The following is a 20,199-nucleotide window of genomic DNA, read 5'->3' as shown; positions in this document are numbered from 1 at the left end:
TCCAACATTCGAATCCATCTTTCACAAATGCATCGTGAGATTTTTGTACACGACTTCCAACAAGCGAGTATAGTTTTTTTTCAAATGCGTCAGTGCATAAAGTGCAGATTGCTTTACCATTCGCATTATATTCTAGCCATGGAAACTGTTTTTTCCACTTTCCGAAAGATTGAGGCTTGTGCACACCTGATTACAAATAGAAAATATCATTCTGATAATCAGACTGGAAAGGTTTGTGTTGTGTCCTACGCGACACTTTAGTGAAGTGAGGGTATTTAATTTAAGATAATTTGTTCTGGTATTGTTTTTAGAACTTGACTATTTATTTACAAGTGAATATGAGCGGTTTACAAGATATGTTTATAATTCGTTGACTGGATAGTTCGTTAAAAACAGATATTGGATTGGTATTTGAAACGGTTAGGTATTCGTTGCTTGAGGTCTTGATAGGATGGTTGGTGGTTGATGTCTCGACGGGAACGGACTGTGTTGACGTAAAATAAGAAAGAATGTGAAGGAGTTTCAAGAAATGTGGAGGGTGTAGGAGTTTACTGATTCGTCAATTTTTCCTATTGGTTGATTATTGCGATTGGTGGGAATCCAGGATTGGTCAAGAAATTGCACCGGAAGTCTTGGTTATAGGGATGGAAATTTTGTATGTAGGAGTAGAGTGGGAGCATGCAGGTATGACCTATACTTGAACAATACGTGATCCTTTCGGACTTTCGCGTACCTATTGTCCGTACAGGCCAGCGTCCACATCTGGCAGCCAACTGACTATTGATAATTGGTAAAAACCCAGGGGTAATAAAGTAGTGAAAAACCTGCCCTGGTAGTTCCATACGACCCTTAGACGGTTCATTTATTACTCGATATTAGGTATATTGTTTAGGGTCGCAGTTCCTTCAGCGCGGTCTTGTATTGTCAGATGTGGGACTGCTGTCCTTTCCAGACAGCTCGATATAGCTTGGGAACCACCGTCCAGGGAAATTCCAGCCGTATAAAAATATATGGATTAAAATTAAATAGTTGGTTAATTGTATAAATTGGATTGTGTTGATACGCAACAGTTTGCCTTAATCACAGTAAAATTAATTCGATTAAAAAAAGCCTGATAAGGTTCAATTGACGCGGTGCAGACTATAGACGTGCAGTTCTTAGGTACTTGCTTCTCTCAGAATTATAAGAAATATACATTTTTTCCAAAGTACATTAATAAATTAGGTATAAAGAAACGAAAAAATTTATTTTTACAGAGATATTTAAACACATTATAGTTCTATGGAAAAATGACGAACCCAGTCTTTTAATAACTTCGTTGCTTAGATTATTCTCTTTTTCCGAGTTTTGTTCACAACTTGATGATGTTCCTTCCAAAGTCGATTTTGAACTACTACCTGGTCCTGGGTCTGGGTCGTCTGGGAGGTTTGGAGAGACTACTGTTAAAGCAGCTGCATCTTTTCTTCTCTCTTTTAGTATGTATTTATCCATTGTGTGAGAGAGATAAGTATAGTCACGCCGTCTGGTCTCACAAGTCCCGCACACAGCATTAAAAGTTTAGGCCTCGTGTAACGGTAAAAGTATTGTCAGCTGACGTAACTCGAAACGAAACACAGAACAGGAACCGGTACACGCTCAGATGTGTGTGTGCGCATTGCAGTTGATGCGCCTCTAGCGCTCGAAGGCGAACTAGGGAACTCTAAAACTGCAGACTACCTTATCCACAAGGGTAACGCCGTCGGTATTGTAAATTTGATGCAGCCAAATATAAAAAAGGTGTCTTCGGGGAAAATCCCATTTTCATTCGGATAAAAAGCAAACAGAAAATTGTTATTATCATACTTGTGAAATTCAATGTTAGTCAGGAGAATTTTCGAGTGTGGAATTCCACACACCAAAAATTTCGAGTGTGGAGATTTCCACACCTTCCACATATAAGTCGCCGGCGTTGTCGCCGACAGAAACAGAGTTTAACACCTGAAATTCAAAGTGGCCAGTTTGCATGGACCGCCGATTAAAACTCTCGCACGCCAGTTCTTATACAGTTTCTACAGATTCTCTCGGTATATCTACGTATTCTGTGTGTTTATTTGTGTGAATTTTATTCACTATATAATTGAATATATTTGTAGAGAGGTTGTTGACCGTTGCATCAGACAAGGTAGGTTAATATTGTTGGGTGTGACGGTCAGTTTTCGAATATTTGTTTATTTGGACAAAACGTTTCGGCTGTGGCATGGCCAGCCATCTTCAGTTCTGTGGGAATAGTATGTTCATATACTTAGTGACTAGGTTTACATGAAAAACAATTTGTAACAATTGATAAATTAGGAAGCACGGGCTATACATTCTTCGGCCACGTGTTAACCAACCTAATGTTCCGAATTGGAGGTTAGGAAACCCCTCTTGAAATTTGACTCGACTGTTTACTCTAATACGAAGACATTTTTAAATTGTTAACATTTTTCTTGAAATTGAAGCTACTTAGAGAGGTACAACAATGACTAGTGTTATGATTTTTATGGTATTTAATTCAAACTTACGAGTTTTCTACTTCTATTGCGCATCTAGGTGTTAATTGAAGGCGCTCCCGTGGAGAAGTGATCGAGAATCGAAAATGTGTGTTGCAGATGGATAGTGGTTACCTGTTGGTCGGTACTGTAGAGACTCGCACATTTGAAATAATTACCATACGTTACATATGTAGAAGTGGTGCATATAAATTATTTAAATGATCAATGTCAGTTCTTTTGTTACACGTGATATTCCGACTAAGGTGAATCATTTCCTTAACTAACCGGTTTTGATAATTGGACTCGTGAGTTAAGATGGTAGGGTTATCAAAATCAAATTTATGTCCTAAGGATAAGCTATGGTTAGATAAGGCTGATTTGTTCGGATCTTTGCACTTTATAGTGTAGCGGAGATCATTTATGCGTTTGTTCAAATGTTGAGAGGTCTGACCTTTATATGCATTCTCACAGTTCAAACAATCTAATTTGTATACTAAATTCGAGTGGAGCATTGTGGGATCAGTATCTTTAAGTCGGGTGAAAATTCTTGCAGATGTGTTTTGTGTTTTATGTACCACTTTGATGTTGAATTTTTTTAAATAACCTTTGAGGTTTTCTGAGAGTCCTTGGACGTAAGGTAGAGAGATCGTTATTTTTGTGGAATTGTCGTTAACGATAGTTAATTCTCGTTTTTTTAAAAACTCATCATTATTGTAAAGTTTTTCTACTCTATTCGTTATGATGTTATTAATGGTATACAGTGGGTACCCATTTTCTATGAGTATGCTTTTGATGAGTTTCAAATTTTTTTCCCTAAACTCTGGTTCTGCTAATATTAATCCCCTGTCTACCAGTCCTGTTATGACACTTTTTTTGTATGTTAATGAGTGGTGTGATCCGAAATGCAAGTATCGACCCGACTAAGTGTGTTTTCTGAACCAATCAATCCTCAGTGTGTTGTTTATGTTGATAATATTTAAATCTAGGAAGCTAATGGAGTTTGTATTTTGTGTTTCAAAGGTAAATTGTAGATTTGGGTGAAATTGATTAAACTTGTCTACAATATTTTTAATGTTATCTAGGTGTACACTAGTAAGTATGCCGTCGACGTAGCTTTTATAAAAAGGTAAAGTGTAATTTAATTTAGGGATGGTGAAGTTTTCCAGTTTTTCCATTACTATGTTTGCAACTGCAGGACTAATGGGCGAACCCATGGCTACGCCCTTGATTTGTTGATAGAATACTTTTTTATAAACAAAATACGTAGACGTTAAGCAGAGTTCTACAGCCTTCAAAAAGTCCGCTTTTGGTAGAATAGTGTGTTTTTCAATTTCACCCCATCTATCGTTAATACTGTTTAGGGCTAAATCTGTAGGAATATTTGTAAATAATGACGTCACATCCAACGATATTAATTTGTGTGTAGTTGGAATATCTATTCCTCTAATCTCTCTGGCTAGGTCCCAGAAATCTTTGACATTTAAAAAAACGAGAATTAACTATCGTTAACGACAATTCCACAAAAATAACTATCTCTCTACCTTACGTCCAAGGACTCTCAGAAAACCTCAAAGGTTATTTAAAAAAAATCAACATCAAAGTGGTACATAAAACACAAAACACATCAGCAAGAATTTTCACCCGACTTAAAGATACTGATCCCACAATGCTCCACTCGAATTTAGTATACAGCTTAGATTGTTTGAACTGTGAGAATGCATATATAGGTCAGACCTCTCAACATTTGAACAAACGCATAAATGATCTCCGCTACACTATAAAGTGCAAAGATCCGAACAAATCAGCCTTATCTAACCATAGCTTATCCTTAGGACATAAATTTGATTTTGATAACCCTACCATCTTAACTCACGAGTCCAATTATCAAAAACGGTTAGTTAAGGAAATGATTCACCTTAGTCGGAATATCAAGTGTAACAAAAGAACTGACATTGATCATTTAAGTAATTTATATGCACCACTTCTACATATGTAACGTATGGTAATTTCAAATGTGCGAGTCTCTACAGTACCGACCGACAGGTAACCACTATCCACCTGCAACACACATTTTCGATTCTCTATCACTTCTCCACGGGAGCGCCGTCAATTAACACCTAGATGCGCAATAGAAGTAGAAAACTCGTAAGTTTGAATTAAATACCATCAAAATCATAACACTAGTCATTGTTGTACCTCTCTAAGTAGCTTCAATTTCAAGAAAAATGTTAACAATTTAAAAATGTCTTCATATTAGAGTAAACAGTCGAGTCAAATTTCAAGAGGGGTTTCCTAACCTCCAATTCGGAACATTAGGTTGGTTAACACGTGGCCGAAGAATGTATAGCCCGTGCTTCCTAATTTATCAATTGTTACAAATTGTTTTTCATGTAAACCTAGTCACTAAGTATATGTACTATTCCCACAGAACTGAGGATGGCTGGCCATGCCACAGCCGAAACGTTTTGTCCAAATAAACAAATATTCGAGAACTGACCGTCACACCCAACAATATTAACCTACCTTATATAATTGAATGTTTTTTTGTGGACCGCTGGATTCATCTTCCAGCCTCTTGACAGATAGATGAACCCGAGTTTGTCGGTGAATCCCTACTAACGTGTGTGATTAACTAGTGCGCTCTAGTATTGCACTCATCTTTATAAGCCTCAAGTTAAAGCTGTATTGAAACTTTTTTTCAGGTACCCGTGTCACAAATTAACACTTCGCCAAATCACCGGTTTTCGCTGTTTCGGACTTATTGGCTGGTATGGGCTGTCCTCTTTCAAGCAGCTGTTCACGTTGACTCTCCTAGAGGATTTACTGCTAGGTAAAGTATTGAATCAAACTGCCACTGTTGACCAAGATGTGATCACGATTGGACACTTTGCATTTAATAAGCAATATGTTTTTACGGAACTTGGTGTTGATTTTAACATGCCACATTATAAATTTATCTGAATCTACTCCGCCGTCCTATAGCTTGTAATGTTTATTTGATTGGGAAGATATAACGAAATTTTTAATAAGGATAGAAAACACCATAAGTAGGAAAGACACGAAAGTTCTAAATACAAATCCCTAGTTTACTGACACAGCGCGGACGTGAACCCTTTTTCGCGGGGCGGGAGCTGGAAGGGGTCCCTTTGAAATCGACGTGGTCGATCATCATCCGCTTCTTGTATACTTATATGTTGCGACCCGTCAATCGATGCTTAACAATAGCAAGGCAAAGAGCAAATGTTAACGAAAGAAAAACTCGGTACGATGTAATAATCAGTTATCTCACACACTGGTTCGCAGCGCAAGGGAGAGTGAGGTAGCCGCCCGCTCGTGATAAACCCGGTTCCGCGGAGGCGGTACGGAGCGCTGGGGGGGGGGGGGGGGGGGGTCGATAGGCAAATTTTGGAGTGAGACCGGCGGGAGCCTAGGCAGCCGGTCTATTCGCCGCGCTGTGCTGCGGGTTGCGAGGGCGGTCGGCTCAAAGGCGGAAGCGTCTTTTTCGGCATCGGAGTACCCAGGGGGAGGCTGAGTCCGGTGGTTTTCGGTGCCAGGTGGTAAGGCCGGGCTTATCGGGAACTCAGGTGGAGGCAACTCGACCCCTGGGCGGCAGCAACGAGGTTTCATTGGCGGCATGGATGATCGCGCAAGCAACAGCGCGACTGCTGGGTCCGGGGCTTCGAACTCCGCGCTGGTCGTCCAGTCGTCCCTCCGGTTTCCCGCGTCGGCAACCTCAGAGAATATTGCGGGGGACAACAAAAGGCATTAGCAATAATACAAAAATTTTGAAGCTAACTCTGGTTGTTCTTTGGTTCGGCACGGCAGGACTCTCCCCTGCTCCCGAGGAACACTTCACGCGGCCGCTTGGGAGTGGAGGTGCAGGTCGGTCACGGGCTGGTAGACCAGCCACGTCACAGTAGGTAACAACATCTCGGTACATCCCCGGCCAATAGTATAGCTGAGATAAACGAGAGTAAATTTTATCTACGCCCAGATGACCGAGGGTCGGAATGGCATGATTTTCTATTATGAGCTGTGTTCGTGATTCCGCGGGAACAACTAGTTTCCACGCGTCTAGGTCCGGAAGAATTGGGTCAATAACTTCATTTTCGCTATGATAATATAATCGGCCGTCTTCTATTTTCCAATCTGGGAAACGACGGGGGTATTTCTCTAGATCCTCGGTAGTGCTCCTTTTGTGAACCGTCTGAGTGCCTTGGATTCACCGAAGATCTTCTTAGACGGGGCCTCTCTGCCGCTGTCTACGACTGTCCGTAACTTGGGACTCCTTATGGACAACAAACTCACGTGGTTGAACCAGGTCGACGCAATCTCTAACCGGGTTCATAGTGTTCCACGGTAGCTCTCCATCTCTCGCCGCATGCTCACCGACTCGTTGCGCAAGCTGCTCGTCACTTTATTGGTCTTTCCCATCTTCGACTATGCCTGCGTAGTCTATAACGACCTCTCGGGTGTGCTAAACACCAGGTTGCAGCGTCTACTAAACTCCTGCGTACGCTTTGTAAGCGGTATTGCTAGGGATGAGAGGATCACCTCTCACCGTCGCGAGCTGGGTTGGCTGACGGTCAGCGATCGTAGACTCTTCTTTATCGGATGCCTGCTGTTCACCGTCTTCCATACTGGCACTCCCCGTTATCTCAGGGATCTTTTCACCGCACGTGACCCTGCTGCTCCAGGCTCCGATAGGTTGGCAAGAGGGGCTTACATCATCCCTCGATTTGTAACTGAATCCTATAAAAGGTCCTTCTCGGTGGCTGGTCTGTATTTCTGGGACTCCCTCTCCTCCAGCCTGAAGGCGATCTCCACCTATCCTGCCTTCAAGGCTGCGTTGCGAAAAGACCTTTTCGCTACGGAGTTAAATCGGGCTCGACTGGCCGTGACGGTGGGCTAGACCTTCATCTACCTCTACAACGTGCCCTGTTTATCCTTCTCTTTTCGTGTTTCTCTCATTTCTTCAGGTCGATCTTGGCTCTCTTTTTTCTTACTCTGAGCCCCTTAGTTGTTTAGTTAGATTCTAAGTAGTCTTTAAGTACTTTCTGTAATCTTTTCTGTGCTTGTCCAACATTGTCATGGACATAATAAATCACTATTCTATTCTATTCTATATCCGCGATACGCTTTTTATACCACGAATCGGTAGTTTCGTTGATTGGGGCACAGCCTCTACGACAGCGGGAGGTAAATCGGAATCTCCAAATTCGGTAACGTAATCGGGATCATCAAAATCTTTTCCATACATGTGTGATAGCGCGTCCGGTGATTGGTTAGCGCTGCCCTTGCGATGGATGAACTCGATATCGTATTCAAGTAATTCGAGAGCCCATTGAGCTCGGTAGGATTTTTAAGACGATGTAGCCAACGTAAGCTACTATGATCGGTGCAAACGGCGAAACGATAACCTTCAAGGTAACAACGGAATTTGCGAATCGACCATATCACGGCAAGACATTCACGTTCTGTGACGGAGTATCTACGCTCAGCGTTCGATAGAACTCCGCTCACGTACGCGATGCCGTGCTCGGTGCCGTCGACTGTCTGCGTCAGTACGGAACCGATACCTGTGTCGCTTGCGTTAGCATGCAGAACGAAAGGAACGGAAAAATCGGGACACGTTAACGTAGGCGCGGAAACTAGGGCTTCTTTAATTTTCTGGAAGGCTTATTCCTGATCTTCACCCCACCGCCATTTGCGATTTTTCTTCAGCAGCTGCGTCAATAGTTCGGCGCAAGTGGCAAACGTGGGAATAAACCGACGATAGCACGATGCCATGCCTAAAAATCTCCGAACTTGACAGATATTTTTCGGCGCGGGATAACTTACAATCGCGGAGGTCTTTTCGGGGTCCGGACGTAAGCCTTCCGCATCTACAAGAAAACCCAGATATCTAACACTTGCACAACAGAAATTACATTCTTCTTCATTTATCGTCAAACCTGCCTGCGAAATTTTCGATAATACTTTCTTCAGCCATTCTAGATCATCATCATAACATTTATTAACGATAATTATGTCATCGAGATACACGAAAACGTGCAGTTCCTATTCCGGGCCGATCAATCTGTCCATCAACCGCTGAAAGGTAGCGGGAGCTCCCGGAAGTCCGTACGGCATGCGCTTAAATTGGTAAAGTCCCTTCCCGGGGACTGTAAAGGCAGTGACTTCTCAGCTAGACTCCTCTAACGGAATTTGGAAATAAGCTTGACTAAGGTCGAGGGTCGAAATGTAACGGGCTTTTCCCAACTTATCAAAAATTCCGGACATGAACGGTAACGGATATGCATCCTTCTTGGCAACGCCATTGACTTTACGAAAATCGCGACAAAATCGGTATTTCCCATTTGGCATTTTAATCATGACGACCGGGCTTGACCACTCACTCTGCGAGGGTTCGATTACGCCTAGCTCCAACATTTTATCAACTTCACGATACATAACCTCACGAACTACAGACGAGAATTGATAATATTTTTGTTTTATTGGCGGATAGCCCTGTACGTCGATAGTGTGGGTAGCTACATTTGAGGAGATCGTTGGTTTATCGATATTATTCTGCGGTACGGAAACATCATTGGTAGCGGAAGGCGGTACGGAAGAATTAGTCGCAACGGGAAGCGGTATGGTAGAATTAGTCGCAACGGAAAGCGGTACGGTAGAATTAGTCGAAACGGGAGGCGGTACGGTAGATTCATTTCTCAAGGAATGCGGTACGGAAAAATGATTTTTACTAAGGTGCGGTACGGAAAAATTTGGACGGTTTACGTTCGGCAACACTGGTTTAACCAGGGTAATCACTGTATTTACGGCCGCAAACCTATCGCGGGACGATCCTTGATGTTCTTCCCCTTCCACTGTGTCGAATTGTCCAATTGACACTATGGCCGATAACGTCTACAGTAAATCCAAACGTCGTTATACAATCCATTCCGAGAACGCACTCGTACTCGAACGCGGGAGCAAATCTTACGACAATATTGTGACGGAAGGTCGAAAACTCAAAAGCAAGGGTGATCTCGCCCAGAGTCTTCTCGATAATCTTCGCGAGATCTAGCGCATCCGGGAAATTTTAAATACTGGCTGACCGATATAAGTACGACACGATCCGGGGTCGAACAGGCCTTTAACGGGTTGTCCACCCGTCATTACTTCTAGATAGTACCGGGGATCTCCGAGAATTTTTTTAGCGGGATTACAAAAAACAGGCGAAATAGAGACGGAAACGGAAATGGAATCGGGTCGGTTCACGGGTTTCCCAGGGGAATTAGGACCGACCCGCTCCTCTAATTCCCTGCCCCGTTTTTCGGCGAGGTGACGGAACATTTCGGACATGTGTTCTTGAAATGTTGTTTTAATCCACAACCATAGCAATACGGTATGCAGCGTTCTTTCGGGCACTGGCAATGTCCGTGGCTCGATTCGTCGCAATTCCATCAAGCGTCGAAGCGGTTATCCACACGGAACTGGGTAGTCACGGTACGAGAAGTGACTTCAGCAACATTAGCGGGAGGAGATGCAGTCGATACATTAGCCGTACGCGAGGAAGCGGCAGCGGTAGAAGCGATACTTGGCACGGGAGCGGAAGCGAACGTAACGGGACCCTTCACGGAAGTCATCCTCTTCTTTGGCGAACCGGCAGTCACTTCAGCGTAAGAATCCTGTCAGCTACCTCTCTGAGGAGGAGAATTCGGAATTGTCGTAGCACCAGAAGAACGAGAGTTAACAGTTTCCTTCATTGCGGCAACTTTACTGCGCGAGACCGATTTCTTACTCTTGTACGCTAACTCGGGCAGCACGGATTCTTCGGGAGTCAAAGGAGGAGTATAGAAACGACTCAGCGCTCTGGAGGATTCCAACAGTTCCCCCAGTTTTTCTAGCTCAACGAAACTGTTAAACTGGTCGCGATGAATCAAGAGACGGTAATCGGGAAGTAAATTCGAGACCGCTATTTTTAATTGTTCATACTCGGAGAACGCGGGATTGACATGATTCAAGAGTGATCGCAAACTCAAGAGATAATCAGCAATGGGCTCGTCTGTACCCTGGGTTCGGCGTCTGGCCTCTTCGCGAACGCGATATTGAAAGTTAATTCCGCCGAAACGGGCACGAAACTCGGTCACGAAGTTGTACCATGTGGTCCAAGAAGCACGGCTGAGGCGGTCCACTGCAAAGCACGATCTTTTAATAAAAACGGTATTGCTTCTAGCAAATCGAAATCAGTAAGGTGACTACTTTGGCGACATTCATCTAGTCTTTTTAGAAATTCCTCGGCACTGCTGTCGTGCTTACCGGCAAAGCTCAGCAGGGACCATTTCCTCACGATATCGTGTAAATCACGTGGCTTATCGCGGTTGACGGAGTAGAAGGTAGATTGAGCGTAATTAATCGAAGGCCTTTTGGTTGTCTCCGCTCCGGGGGTCGGCAAAGTAAACGCGGGATGACGCGCCGAGGAAGGCATTTCTGGTGCCGCGGCTGGCGTGGCTGCGTAGTCGAAACTCGGCAGTACAGACGCGGTAGCATACGCCGAACGGTCAACCCCGGAAATCGGCAGCGAAGTGCTCGCAATCACGGGATATGCAGTGGGGTGTACAGTATAGGTATCTCCGGGAGAAAATGACTGTGCTGGAGGCGGAACGGGAGGAACGGCATTAACGGAAGACTGAGCGGGAGCGGGAGGGATCGTATCCCAATACGGAATGACAACCGGACGAAAAACGTTAGCTGGCGGGAAAACTACGCGCGGCAATGTATAGTCCGAAGTTCCCGAAACAGCATTAATTGGCGAGAATTAGCGGTATCCGGTAGATGAGCCGAAGCTCTGGGCGACATCGCGGCACGCGCACGAACTTGTTCTGCGAAAGGCGGAAAAATATGAGGAGGTGTGGTTGCGGGATAGTACGCCGTATTCACTCTTAGCGGGTCACAACGTGGCACTCTCGGGATATTCGCGGGTAAAGCAGGTTCTCTAGCGTAATGACTGGGCACTGCGGTCGAATACCTGACGGGTGTCGGAGTCGTAAGAATCGAGTATGTGGTTGGTGTCGGGATGCCGCACGAGACGGGAACGAGAAGTGCGGGTGCTGGGCCGCGCGCGATTACTTCGGAAGGTTGTTCGGGAGGAATCGTCGGCGGTAGCTCGTCACTGTGGTGCTCCCAAGACACTTGTGTAACGACTTGCTCGTCGGTTATTCCCGAGCGGTAAGGAATAGGTTCGTTTGGTCCAACTCCGCTTTTATACTTTGTAGTAACCGGGAAGGTGGATAATGAGGGTTTGCGATTCTGTATGTTTATCTGTATTAAGAGCGTTTTATTTAGAGAGTAGTGTGTAGTTCGAGAGGTAGATCAGAAGTGAAGTAGCGAGTCGAGAGCGAAGCGCGAGTCAGTGCAGAAAAGCAGGGTGCATAGTCAGGGTTCTGGGAACGAGAGGAGATAGTCAGGTGTGGACAGGATGTATCGGAGATAGTGTAGTCGGATGAAATGGAGAGTATCATTGATAAGTGGGACGAAGAATGAGTTGTGAGTGTGAAGAAGGGCTGAGCACGTAACACGCCCATCCCACGGAAAAAAAATTTTGGTTGAGCGTAGTGAAATCAAGATTTTTGTAGCATAAATGTAGTTGTAAGGTTAGTTATAAAGGTCTTAAAAGTACGTGAGTACTTAGGATATAGTACGAAGTACGCAATACTTCGTGGTCGTAGCATTTACGTAGTTATGGTGTGCATTGCCTTATTGGTATAAGTAGATACAATAATTCGAAGTATAATTTTAGTTATTCGAGCATACTAGGACATGAGTGTTGGGTATATAGTGTCACTTATTTGCGATAGTAGCCTCAGTTATAAATGTCTTACATTACGTTAGTTATTTTGGTTTGTATAAAAGAATCTGGGGCAATGGCATTCGCAGTAATATTGAGTTTGGTTTGAGTGTTTTATACTTAGTGTTATATATAGCTTAAAGATATCGTATATGATTCTGGTAGGTACAGGTGTTTGTTAATTAATAGCCTGCAGTGTTTATTGTAATCTTAATTCTAATAACAGTAATTCGTGTAATGTAGGTAGTTGCACATTTCGTTGATTAGTAAAACAAAGTAGAATATAACATAGTATTGGGTGAACAGAGGTTATGATTCGTAGAATGACGTGGTCTGCTGGCTACGATCGGGTCTGATCGGCGGAAGAGTGGTATTCATGTCTGGATTTTTAATCGGTATCTGAGTTTCGCAAGTCTGTTATGTAGCGGGCGTTTGAGATCTTGTGTTAGATGTTGGAAGTGTTGTAGGAATTCTATAGCGTTCGTGATTTCTGATTTCGTTAGCCTGTTCTATAATATCGTCGAAGGTCAGGCCGTTGTAGGATAAGTCTTCGGATTTGAGGAGGGGGTTTTTGTTGAGAGTGGTTACTGTAATGTCGGAAATGTTAGTAGAGTCTTCTGGTACAATAATATTGTAAATTGTGGATATATTTAGAGTAAATTTAGGCGAAAATGAATGGGTAGTTGTTACTGAACTGTAGTAGTTGTTAGTTAGTAGTGTGATAGTGTTGGAAGTGCCGGTGCATTTACTGCCGATTTCAAAGATTCCGTAGTCGCATATTTTGACTTGGATAGGGTTATCTTTTCCGCATATAACGTGTGTTATTTCGGGTTTTATTAGCGAATAAATCCAGGAATTAGATGTTACTAATTCAATCCAATATGAGCCGTCAAATGTACCAAGTCTTACGTCGCAGGTTGAGAGGTCCGTACTTGTAGGGTTAATAAGTAGACCGACTTCACAAATGATGTGATTACTGGTGTGGAATAATGGTTGATTTTGTTTACAGATGTAAGATTCTAGTGATAGTATGCATTGGTTAAATTTTGTTTCTATTAATTGAAAGTATAAACTTCTATCGCGGGCGATTGCTACGTAGCTGCTGCTGGGCTTTATATATGCGAACTTGTTGTTGGTCATGTCGTAATGCTGTCTCACGGGAATGGGGATCAATCGGTAGATGTTAAAAATGTTTTCATTAAGTAGCGGGATTGCAATTATGTTAATGAGCTTGTTGTGTGTGTAAATAATTTGGAGTTTGCATAATCTAATTAATTCTGACGCGTATTTGTTCTCTAGAGGTAGAGGAAAATGTATCATTGGGTGTGTACTTTGAATGTCTCTTACAGAGGATACGATCTGTTCTGGGGTGATGATTCTTGGGTGAATAATTCCCTGTTTAGCGAAAAGTATGGCATCAATTAGAACGTTCAGGTCAAGTTCGTATTCGTTAGTGTATTGGTCTAACTGGAGTACGTGTTCTGTAAGGGAATGGAGAAAGACATCTTTAGTTAATGGGGTGTGTAGTGCTATTGTTTTAGTTTCCAACGCTTTGATTTGTGTCTCGACTTGGTTTACTTTAGAGGTCAAATCGTTAATGTGTATTTGTTGCGCGCCTAGTGTTGATTTTATAATTAGTGTTTGGTTACTCAATAGTGTGGCTATGTAGTCGGTATCATTAAATAGTCTATTGATTTGTTTGTTGTAGTATTCCGCGTCGTTTTCATCTAATGTTCCGAACAAGGTTTTGCTGACTGAGCCTATGAAGTTGAGCGGTGCTGTTCGTTTGTATCTTTCGAAATTTTGAGTATTAGATTGATGATTGGTTGGGGTGATGTGGTCGCCAATTAATGGGCCTAGTTGATTTTGATAATAAGTAATTGTGTTCACGCGGCTTTGTAGCAATTTTATATGTTCGTTGATTCTACAATAATTTGGATCAGATTCGCATACTTGGTCAATAATTGTTACATATTGCTTTATTTTTTCTAGTTTACCAGTCAGGTTGTCCAAGCGTATATAGTTAATCAATTTCCATTCGTCGTTGTACGTTCGTAGATTCTGTATGTGTTCGTAATAGATTCCCCGGTTGTGATTAAAGGTGAATACGTTGTATGGTTCGGCTGGTGCACATTGTATGAACTGTCCGATTCTGAAAGATATGTTCAAATTGGTTTTAACGGACGACCCGAGTAGAAATTGAATCAGGCATGCCTGATGAACCATCTGGGCCTGATCAGGATTACGTACGGTATACCTGACTAAGGCAAGCTCGACATAGCCCTGATCAGGCCCGGGACAGGCTGTCCCTATCACGGCTCGCCTGACGGGGCCCTCATCAGACTCACGCTACCACAGCCGTATTAGGGTATTCCTGATTAGAGCCTGATCAGACTACGCTAAGGAATGTAACATCAGGGCTCGCCCATCATCATCCTGATCAGGCCTGGGACAGGCTGTCCTTATCAAGGCTTGCCTGACGGGGCCCTTATCAGGCTCACGCTACCACAGCCGTATTAGGGCATTCCTGATTACAGCCTCATCAGGCTACGCTAATAACAGAAATGCCACATAAATGTTTCCTCGCAGAGTCCAGTACTCACTGGTGGTTTCCGGACATTTGGTCTTCGAATATTATCTACGAGGTTGGGAAAACGAACACAAGTCAGGTAGCGAATTTTCTTGGATAAAATGAATAGCGAACTTTTAGTGTATCTTTATGAAAAATACTTTCTCATAAAAATACAAATTTTCGAACATGGTTGTTATTTTTGGATAGCTTCTCGGAATCTACCTAAAAACACGTTTTTTATCTATAAATAGCTATTCACTGCGCCGCAAGCACTAGTATATTCTTTTGAAGGACTATAGTGCATCTAAAAGCTGAGACTTTTTCGGTTAAAATCTCGAATTTGCAGTGGGATATGGCAATGATATATAATCTCTCATGTGATTGATATTCAATATGATCAAGATTTGGAAATAAAACTTGTCCTTTTATGTTCTTTAATATACATAGGTATGTATACTTTTTCTCCAATTGTCTACTGTTTCATCGTAAGTAAAAAGAGGAGTTCAAAATCAGGATTATTATTCACAGATATTCATTGAATTAAACGTGCTTCACGCGAGATTGCAAGGTCGGCAAATAATTTGAAATTATTACTAGAAAAATCTCGGCTTTCAGGTATAAAGTTTAAAAGAATGATAAAGTATTGCGACGTATGGAACATAGCTAGTTTTTGTAAAAAAAAATATGATTTTAAGTGGACTTCAAGAAGCTATCCAAATATAAAAATTGTACTCAAAAAATTGAAAAGAAAATTAGAAAAGGAATCATATACTACATATTTTCCTTATAATGACAAATATGCTTTGAGTCTTCTTCGTCTCGTCGGTTTTGATTCGCCGATGACACACGGCCAGTCAAGACCTGCGAAACACAAATGCGTATTTTCTTCATACTTCTTCTGTTTACTGCGTGACAGTAGGATATCGATATCTCATAAAAATATCGATATTAAGAATATCGGTATAAAAATATCGATGTTGAAAATATCAATATTCTTAACCCGATATATTAAAAAAAAAAATTAAAAACAAAAATGAAATTATATTTTCATGTCTTTATTTAAGTTTTACGTAAAGCATACAGACTACTATACAGTAGGCCCTAGTCTGTAGTACTGTATCCGTCAAAACCGGAAATTGTTATAAAGTAAGACTCACGCGCGGCGCGGGCTCCGAACGCTGAATTTTGATTTCGTGACCAAAACGCGATCGTCATCTTACGAAATTCTAATGTCACGATTTGCGAGCCATGAAATTAAAAATACAAATATTGAGAGTCGACATTCTTAAAACTACATCGATATTCCGATATTGTCGAAGATGCTAATATCGATATATGATAAAAAAAATATCGATATGCGTGAACATTTTATTTTCATTATATTTTTGCAACAACAATTTTATATAATTGAAAAATTAACATTCTTTTTCATCCGGTATTCCATTTCCCCGCAATAAAATTTACCGTGCAATTGTTAAACTAATTTTTTCATCAATACGTAACAAATCATGCTCACAGATAATGATTATACATTAATACGATTCAAATTAGTAATTACTCAATTTTTAAAGCTGATATAATACGCGTAGTTCAGCTACTGCCGTTCAAATTTGCCGCCATAATGTGTCTACAGTCATAGCAGCGGCTAAAAGACCGTGCGTACCCTATTCAGTGTATAGTACAGATCAGTGGGCAGAACCGGTGAAACTCGAATCGAACGAGCAACGCTTATTCGGAAGTTGACAGTTTACACGATTGTTCCAGAATTTTCCACTAACGTAGCGTGTTATAAGTGCACAGTAGTGATCGAAATCAATTCAGACAATATCTGAAGACTATCAGGTGAAAGCATGAGCGATAGGGAGAGTAGAAAACGGCGATTAACGCAATTGCGAGTGCGACGATTTAGATACGTTAGTCAAAAAATTAACCTACAAAATGATAATCAATTAATGAATATAACCGATTCCAATTCAAAAATAGAAATTGCTGGGCACGAAATAGTCGCAAATGACAGTAACAAAGCCCCAAGTTTCAACGAAATAGGTGTAAATGACAGCGAGGCCTTGGATGCAATGGATGAGGCTGAACAGCTTTATCAATTAACGGAAGAAGAACCCGGCGTTGCTGAAGAATCTGATGAAGAAAATCTAGCAAATGTTTATGGCAATGCTGATTCTGATGATGACTTAATAAGTGAGGTTTCTGGTTTCAATGAAAGTAATGCAATGGATGAGGCTGAACAGCTTTATCAATTAACGGAAGAAGAACCTGGGGTTGCTGAAGAATCCGATGAACAAAATCTATCAAATTCCGAAGGCAACAATGATTCCGATGATGAATTAGTAAGTGAAGAAAATCAGGTCTTTGATGATTTCCCTGCAGAAGAAGAAGAATGGGACGACGTGACACAGCTTCGAAATTGGGCTATAAATTCAAACATCCCTCAAACACAGTTGGATAGTTTACTTGCTATTCTCAGAAGAAGATTGTTGCCAGAACTGCCAGCTTGTTCGAAGACATTTCTGAAAACAGCATTAGCAGATTATCATATCCAGAATTTTGAAGGTACAGATGGTTCGAGTATTGGAGAATTTGTGTATTTTGGAATAGCAAAACATCTTCAGAGAACTGTTAATACAGCTTTACATGAAGAAGATGAAGTGCTTCATCTGCAATTTAATATTGATGGCCTGCCTCTGTACAAATCAAGTTCCAGACAGTTCTGGCCCACATTATGCAAAATTCAATTTCAACCAGATATATACAAACCTTTTCCAGTGACTATATATTCAGGTGTTCAAAAACCGAAGGATGTGAATGAATAATTGGGCACTTTCATTGAGGAAATTAATGGGCTATTAGAGGCAGGTATTGTTATAAATGGCAGGCAGTTTAGAGTACACATTGTATGTTTTATCTGTGATAGACCTGCACGCTCATTTGTGAAATGTATTAAAAACCATGGAGGGTATTACGCATGTGAACGTTGTACTGTGAAGGGAGACCATTGTAAGGGCCGAAAAGTATATACTTCTCTTCAGTGTGATGAAAGAAGTGACGAAACATTCAGAAATAGAGATAATCCACAGCATCACACCGGTTTGTCTCCATTGACTCTAATTTGACCGTCCATTAATATGATATTTCTATTTGTGCTGGATTTCATGCATCTGTGCTGCTTGGACATAATGAAAAAATTACTAATCGACTGTTGGCTAAAAGGTACTTTGAGCACAAAATTGAGTTTTCGAAGCAAACTTCTTTTGTCGCAACGATTGGTTAGTCTCCAGTCTCAAATACCCGCTGAATTTCAACGAACAACAAGATCGATATTTGACGTTTCGAAATGGAAAGCGACGGAATTCAGAATTTTTTTACTGTTCGGCGGCCCAGTTGTTTTGAAAAAAATTTTATCAGAGAGACTGTACAAGCATTTTCTACTCTTCTCTGTGTCTTGCAGAATACTTTGTTCAAAAAAATTAGCTATGAAATATAACAAACATGCGAACATGTACTTGAGGAGTTTCGTTTCAGCAGCACAACACCTTTATGAAAAAACCAGCCAGGTATTGAATATGCATAGTTTGATTCATCTTGCAGTCGATGTAAAAAATATGGGATGTTCTTTGAGCGAAGTTACAGCATTTCCACTTGAAAATGCCTTGGGGAAGATAAAGAAGGTGCTTTGGAGCGGTCGCAGGCCTTTGGCTCAGTTGTGTCGTCGTTTGCATGAATCGTTTTTTGCTGATAACAAAAAAGTAACCTTACCAGCTCCTGTCACAATTTTGAGAAAACTTTGTCGTTCATCAACTGAGATTACTCCTGTGAAAAGATTGAAGTGGAAAGAGGCTATAATTGCCATCAGTGCTCCGGATAATGTTGTTCAACTTCAAAATGGCAAGTTGTTGCAGATTACCAACATGTATATTCCCCCAAATGGTGATTTAAATGATATTGAAATCACTGGATCAGTTTTGAAAAAAATAAATCCGATGTTTGAATACCCATGTAATTCAAAAACTCTTGACATGTGGGAATTAGGGACAGTGCAACAACACACCAGGCCAACTCATTGTCTTCTGCGCTGTGTTTCTCTTAAAATGGTTGTATTAAGCGTCAACGATGAATCTGGGAGAAAGAAGGTTTATGCGATGCCTCTCCTCCATTTATAAATAAATAAAATACACCAAATAGTAATAACAATTAATATCCAAGGAAGTGCAATACTGTAAAAGTGATATCCCATAATCAATATTAAATCTTGTCTAAAAGACCTCTTTAAAACTCAAAATAATTTGAATAATCGAAGCACCAAGATCTGATAAAGATGAACTTTAACCTAAAATCCGACTGACGATGGAAAGCTTCTTTTAGGTAAGTACCATAATCTCATAAAAAAAATTTACATCAAGGGGCAAACTGTACAGATTTTTATAAAATCCTGGATTTCAGTTTCTTGTCAGTAAAAACGATTATAATATCATATTTCACCATTGTCTGGCAATTTTTAGATTATAGTTGTAAATTATATGTTTGTCCGAAAAAATGGTGTTTTTTTTTTCCTGCTCCTACCACTTTCTCCGTCATGTTTGGAACAAAAAAATGAACGTCACAGAGCCAGAGTACGATCTGTCAACATTTGGAGGTCACGCTGTCATCATTAACATTTTGCACTTGAATAATATAGAAAAAATTTATTTTTGCAAGATGACACAGAAAATCTGCATTATTATTTGGGGAAAGTGAAATTATATGCTCTACAGTGTAGAATTTGCCGAATATTAATGGAGAATTTCTGTTTCGTCAAAACATGACCGAAAAAGTGGTAGTAGCCGAAAAAAAATTGCAAAAAAAAAACCACTCTTGTGTATACACAGAAAACCTTTTGCTGTCTTTTCGCAATATCTTACAGCCAAAGGTTCTCTGCGCATACACTCTAATCCTCAAAGGCATATATTTTTTAGATATCTTATTGTAGGCGATTATGACTGTTGAACTCATTCAAAAGAAAAAATTTAAGAGCCAGGATACAAAATACACTTTTCCACCATTTTCCCAGAATGTGAAAAAGAAGTGCAAATTTTGAGGAGGTTTGTCAGTAAAATCAATTCTTCTAGAATTATTTGACAATTTATATACTGAGATCCTCATCCAATGCAGACGCGATTTCAGTAAAAATTTCAAGACATTTGACCTCGTTGTTTTCCACGAATTAATTTTTAAAGTTGAATTCTTATATACGCGGTCTTATGAGAGAATGGTGTTCGCAACATCGAAAT

The 20,199-nt window shown here is 41.1% G+C and overlaps 1 protein-coding gene across 1 annotated transcript in view; it reads left to right on the top strand.

The window, feature by feature from the left end:
- Positions 1–20,199, top strand: part of LOC124406401 (glutamate receptor ionotropic, NMDA 2B-like) — a 491,146-nt gene that overhangs the window by 446,926 nt on the left and 24,021 nt on the right. The window contains 1 exon segment of the mRNA XM_046881810.1: positions 5,216–5,343. Within this exon segment, the coding sequence (XP_046737766.1) occupies positions 5,216–5,343 (128 nt within the window).

The sequence above is a fragment of the Diprion similis genome, chromosome 5, assembly GCF_021155765.1.
Source record: "Diprion similis isolate iyDipSimi1 chromosome 5, iyDipSimi1.1, whole genome shotgun sequence".
Classification (NCBI taxonomy): Eukaryota; Metazoa; Arthropoda; class Insecta; order Hymenoptera; family Diprionidae; genus Diprion; species Diprion similis.
This window is presented reverse-complemented; position numbering and strand designations above follow the sequence as displayed.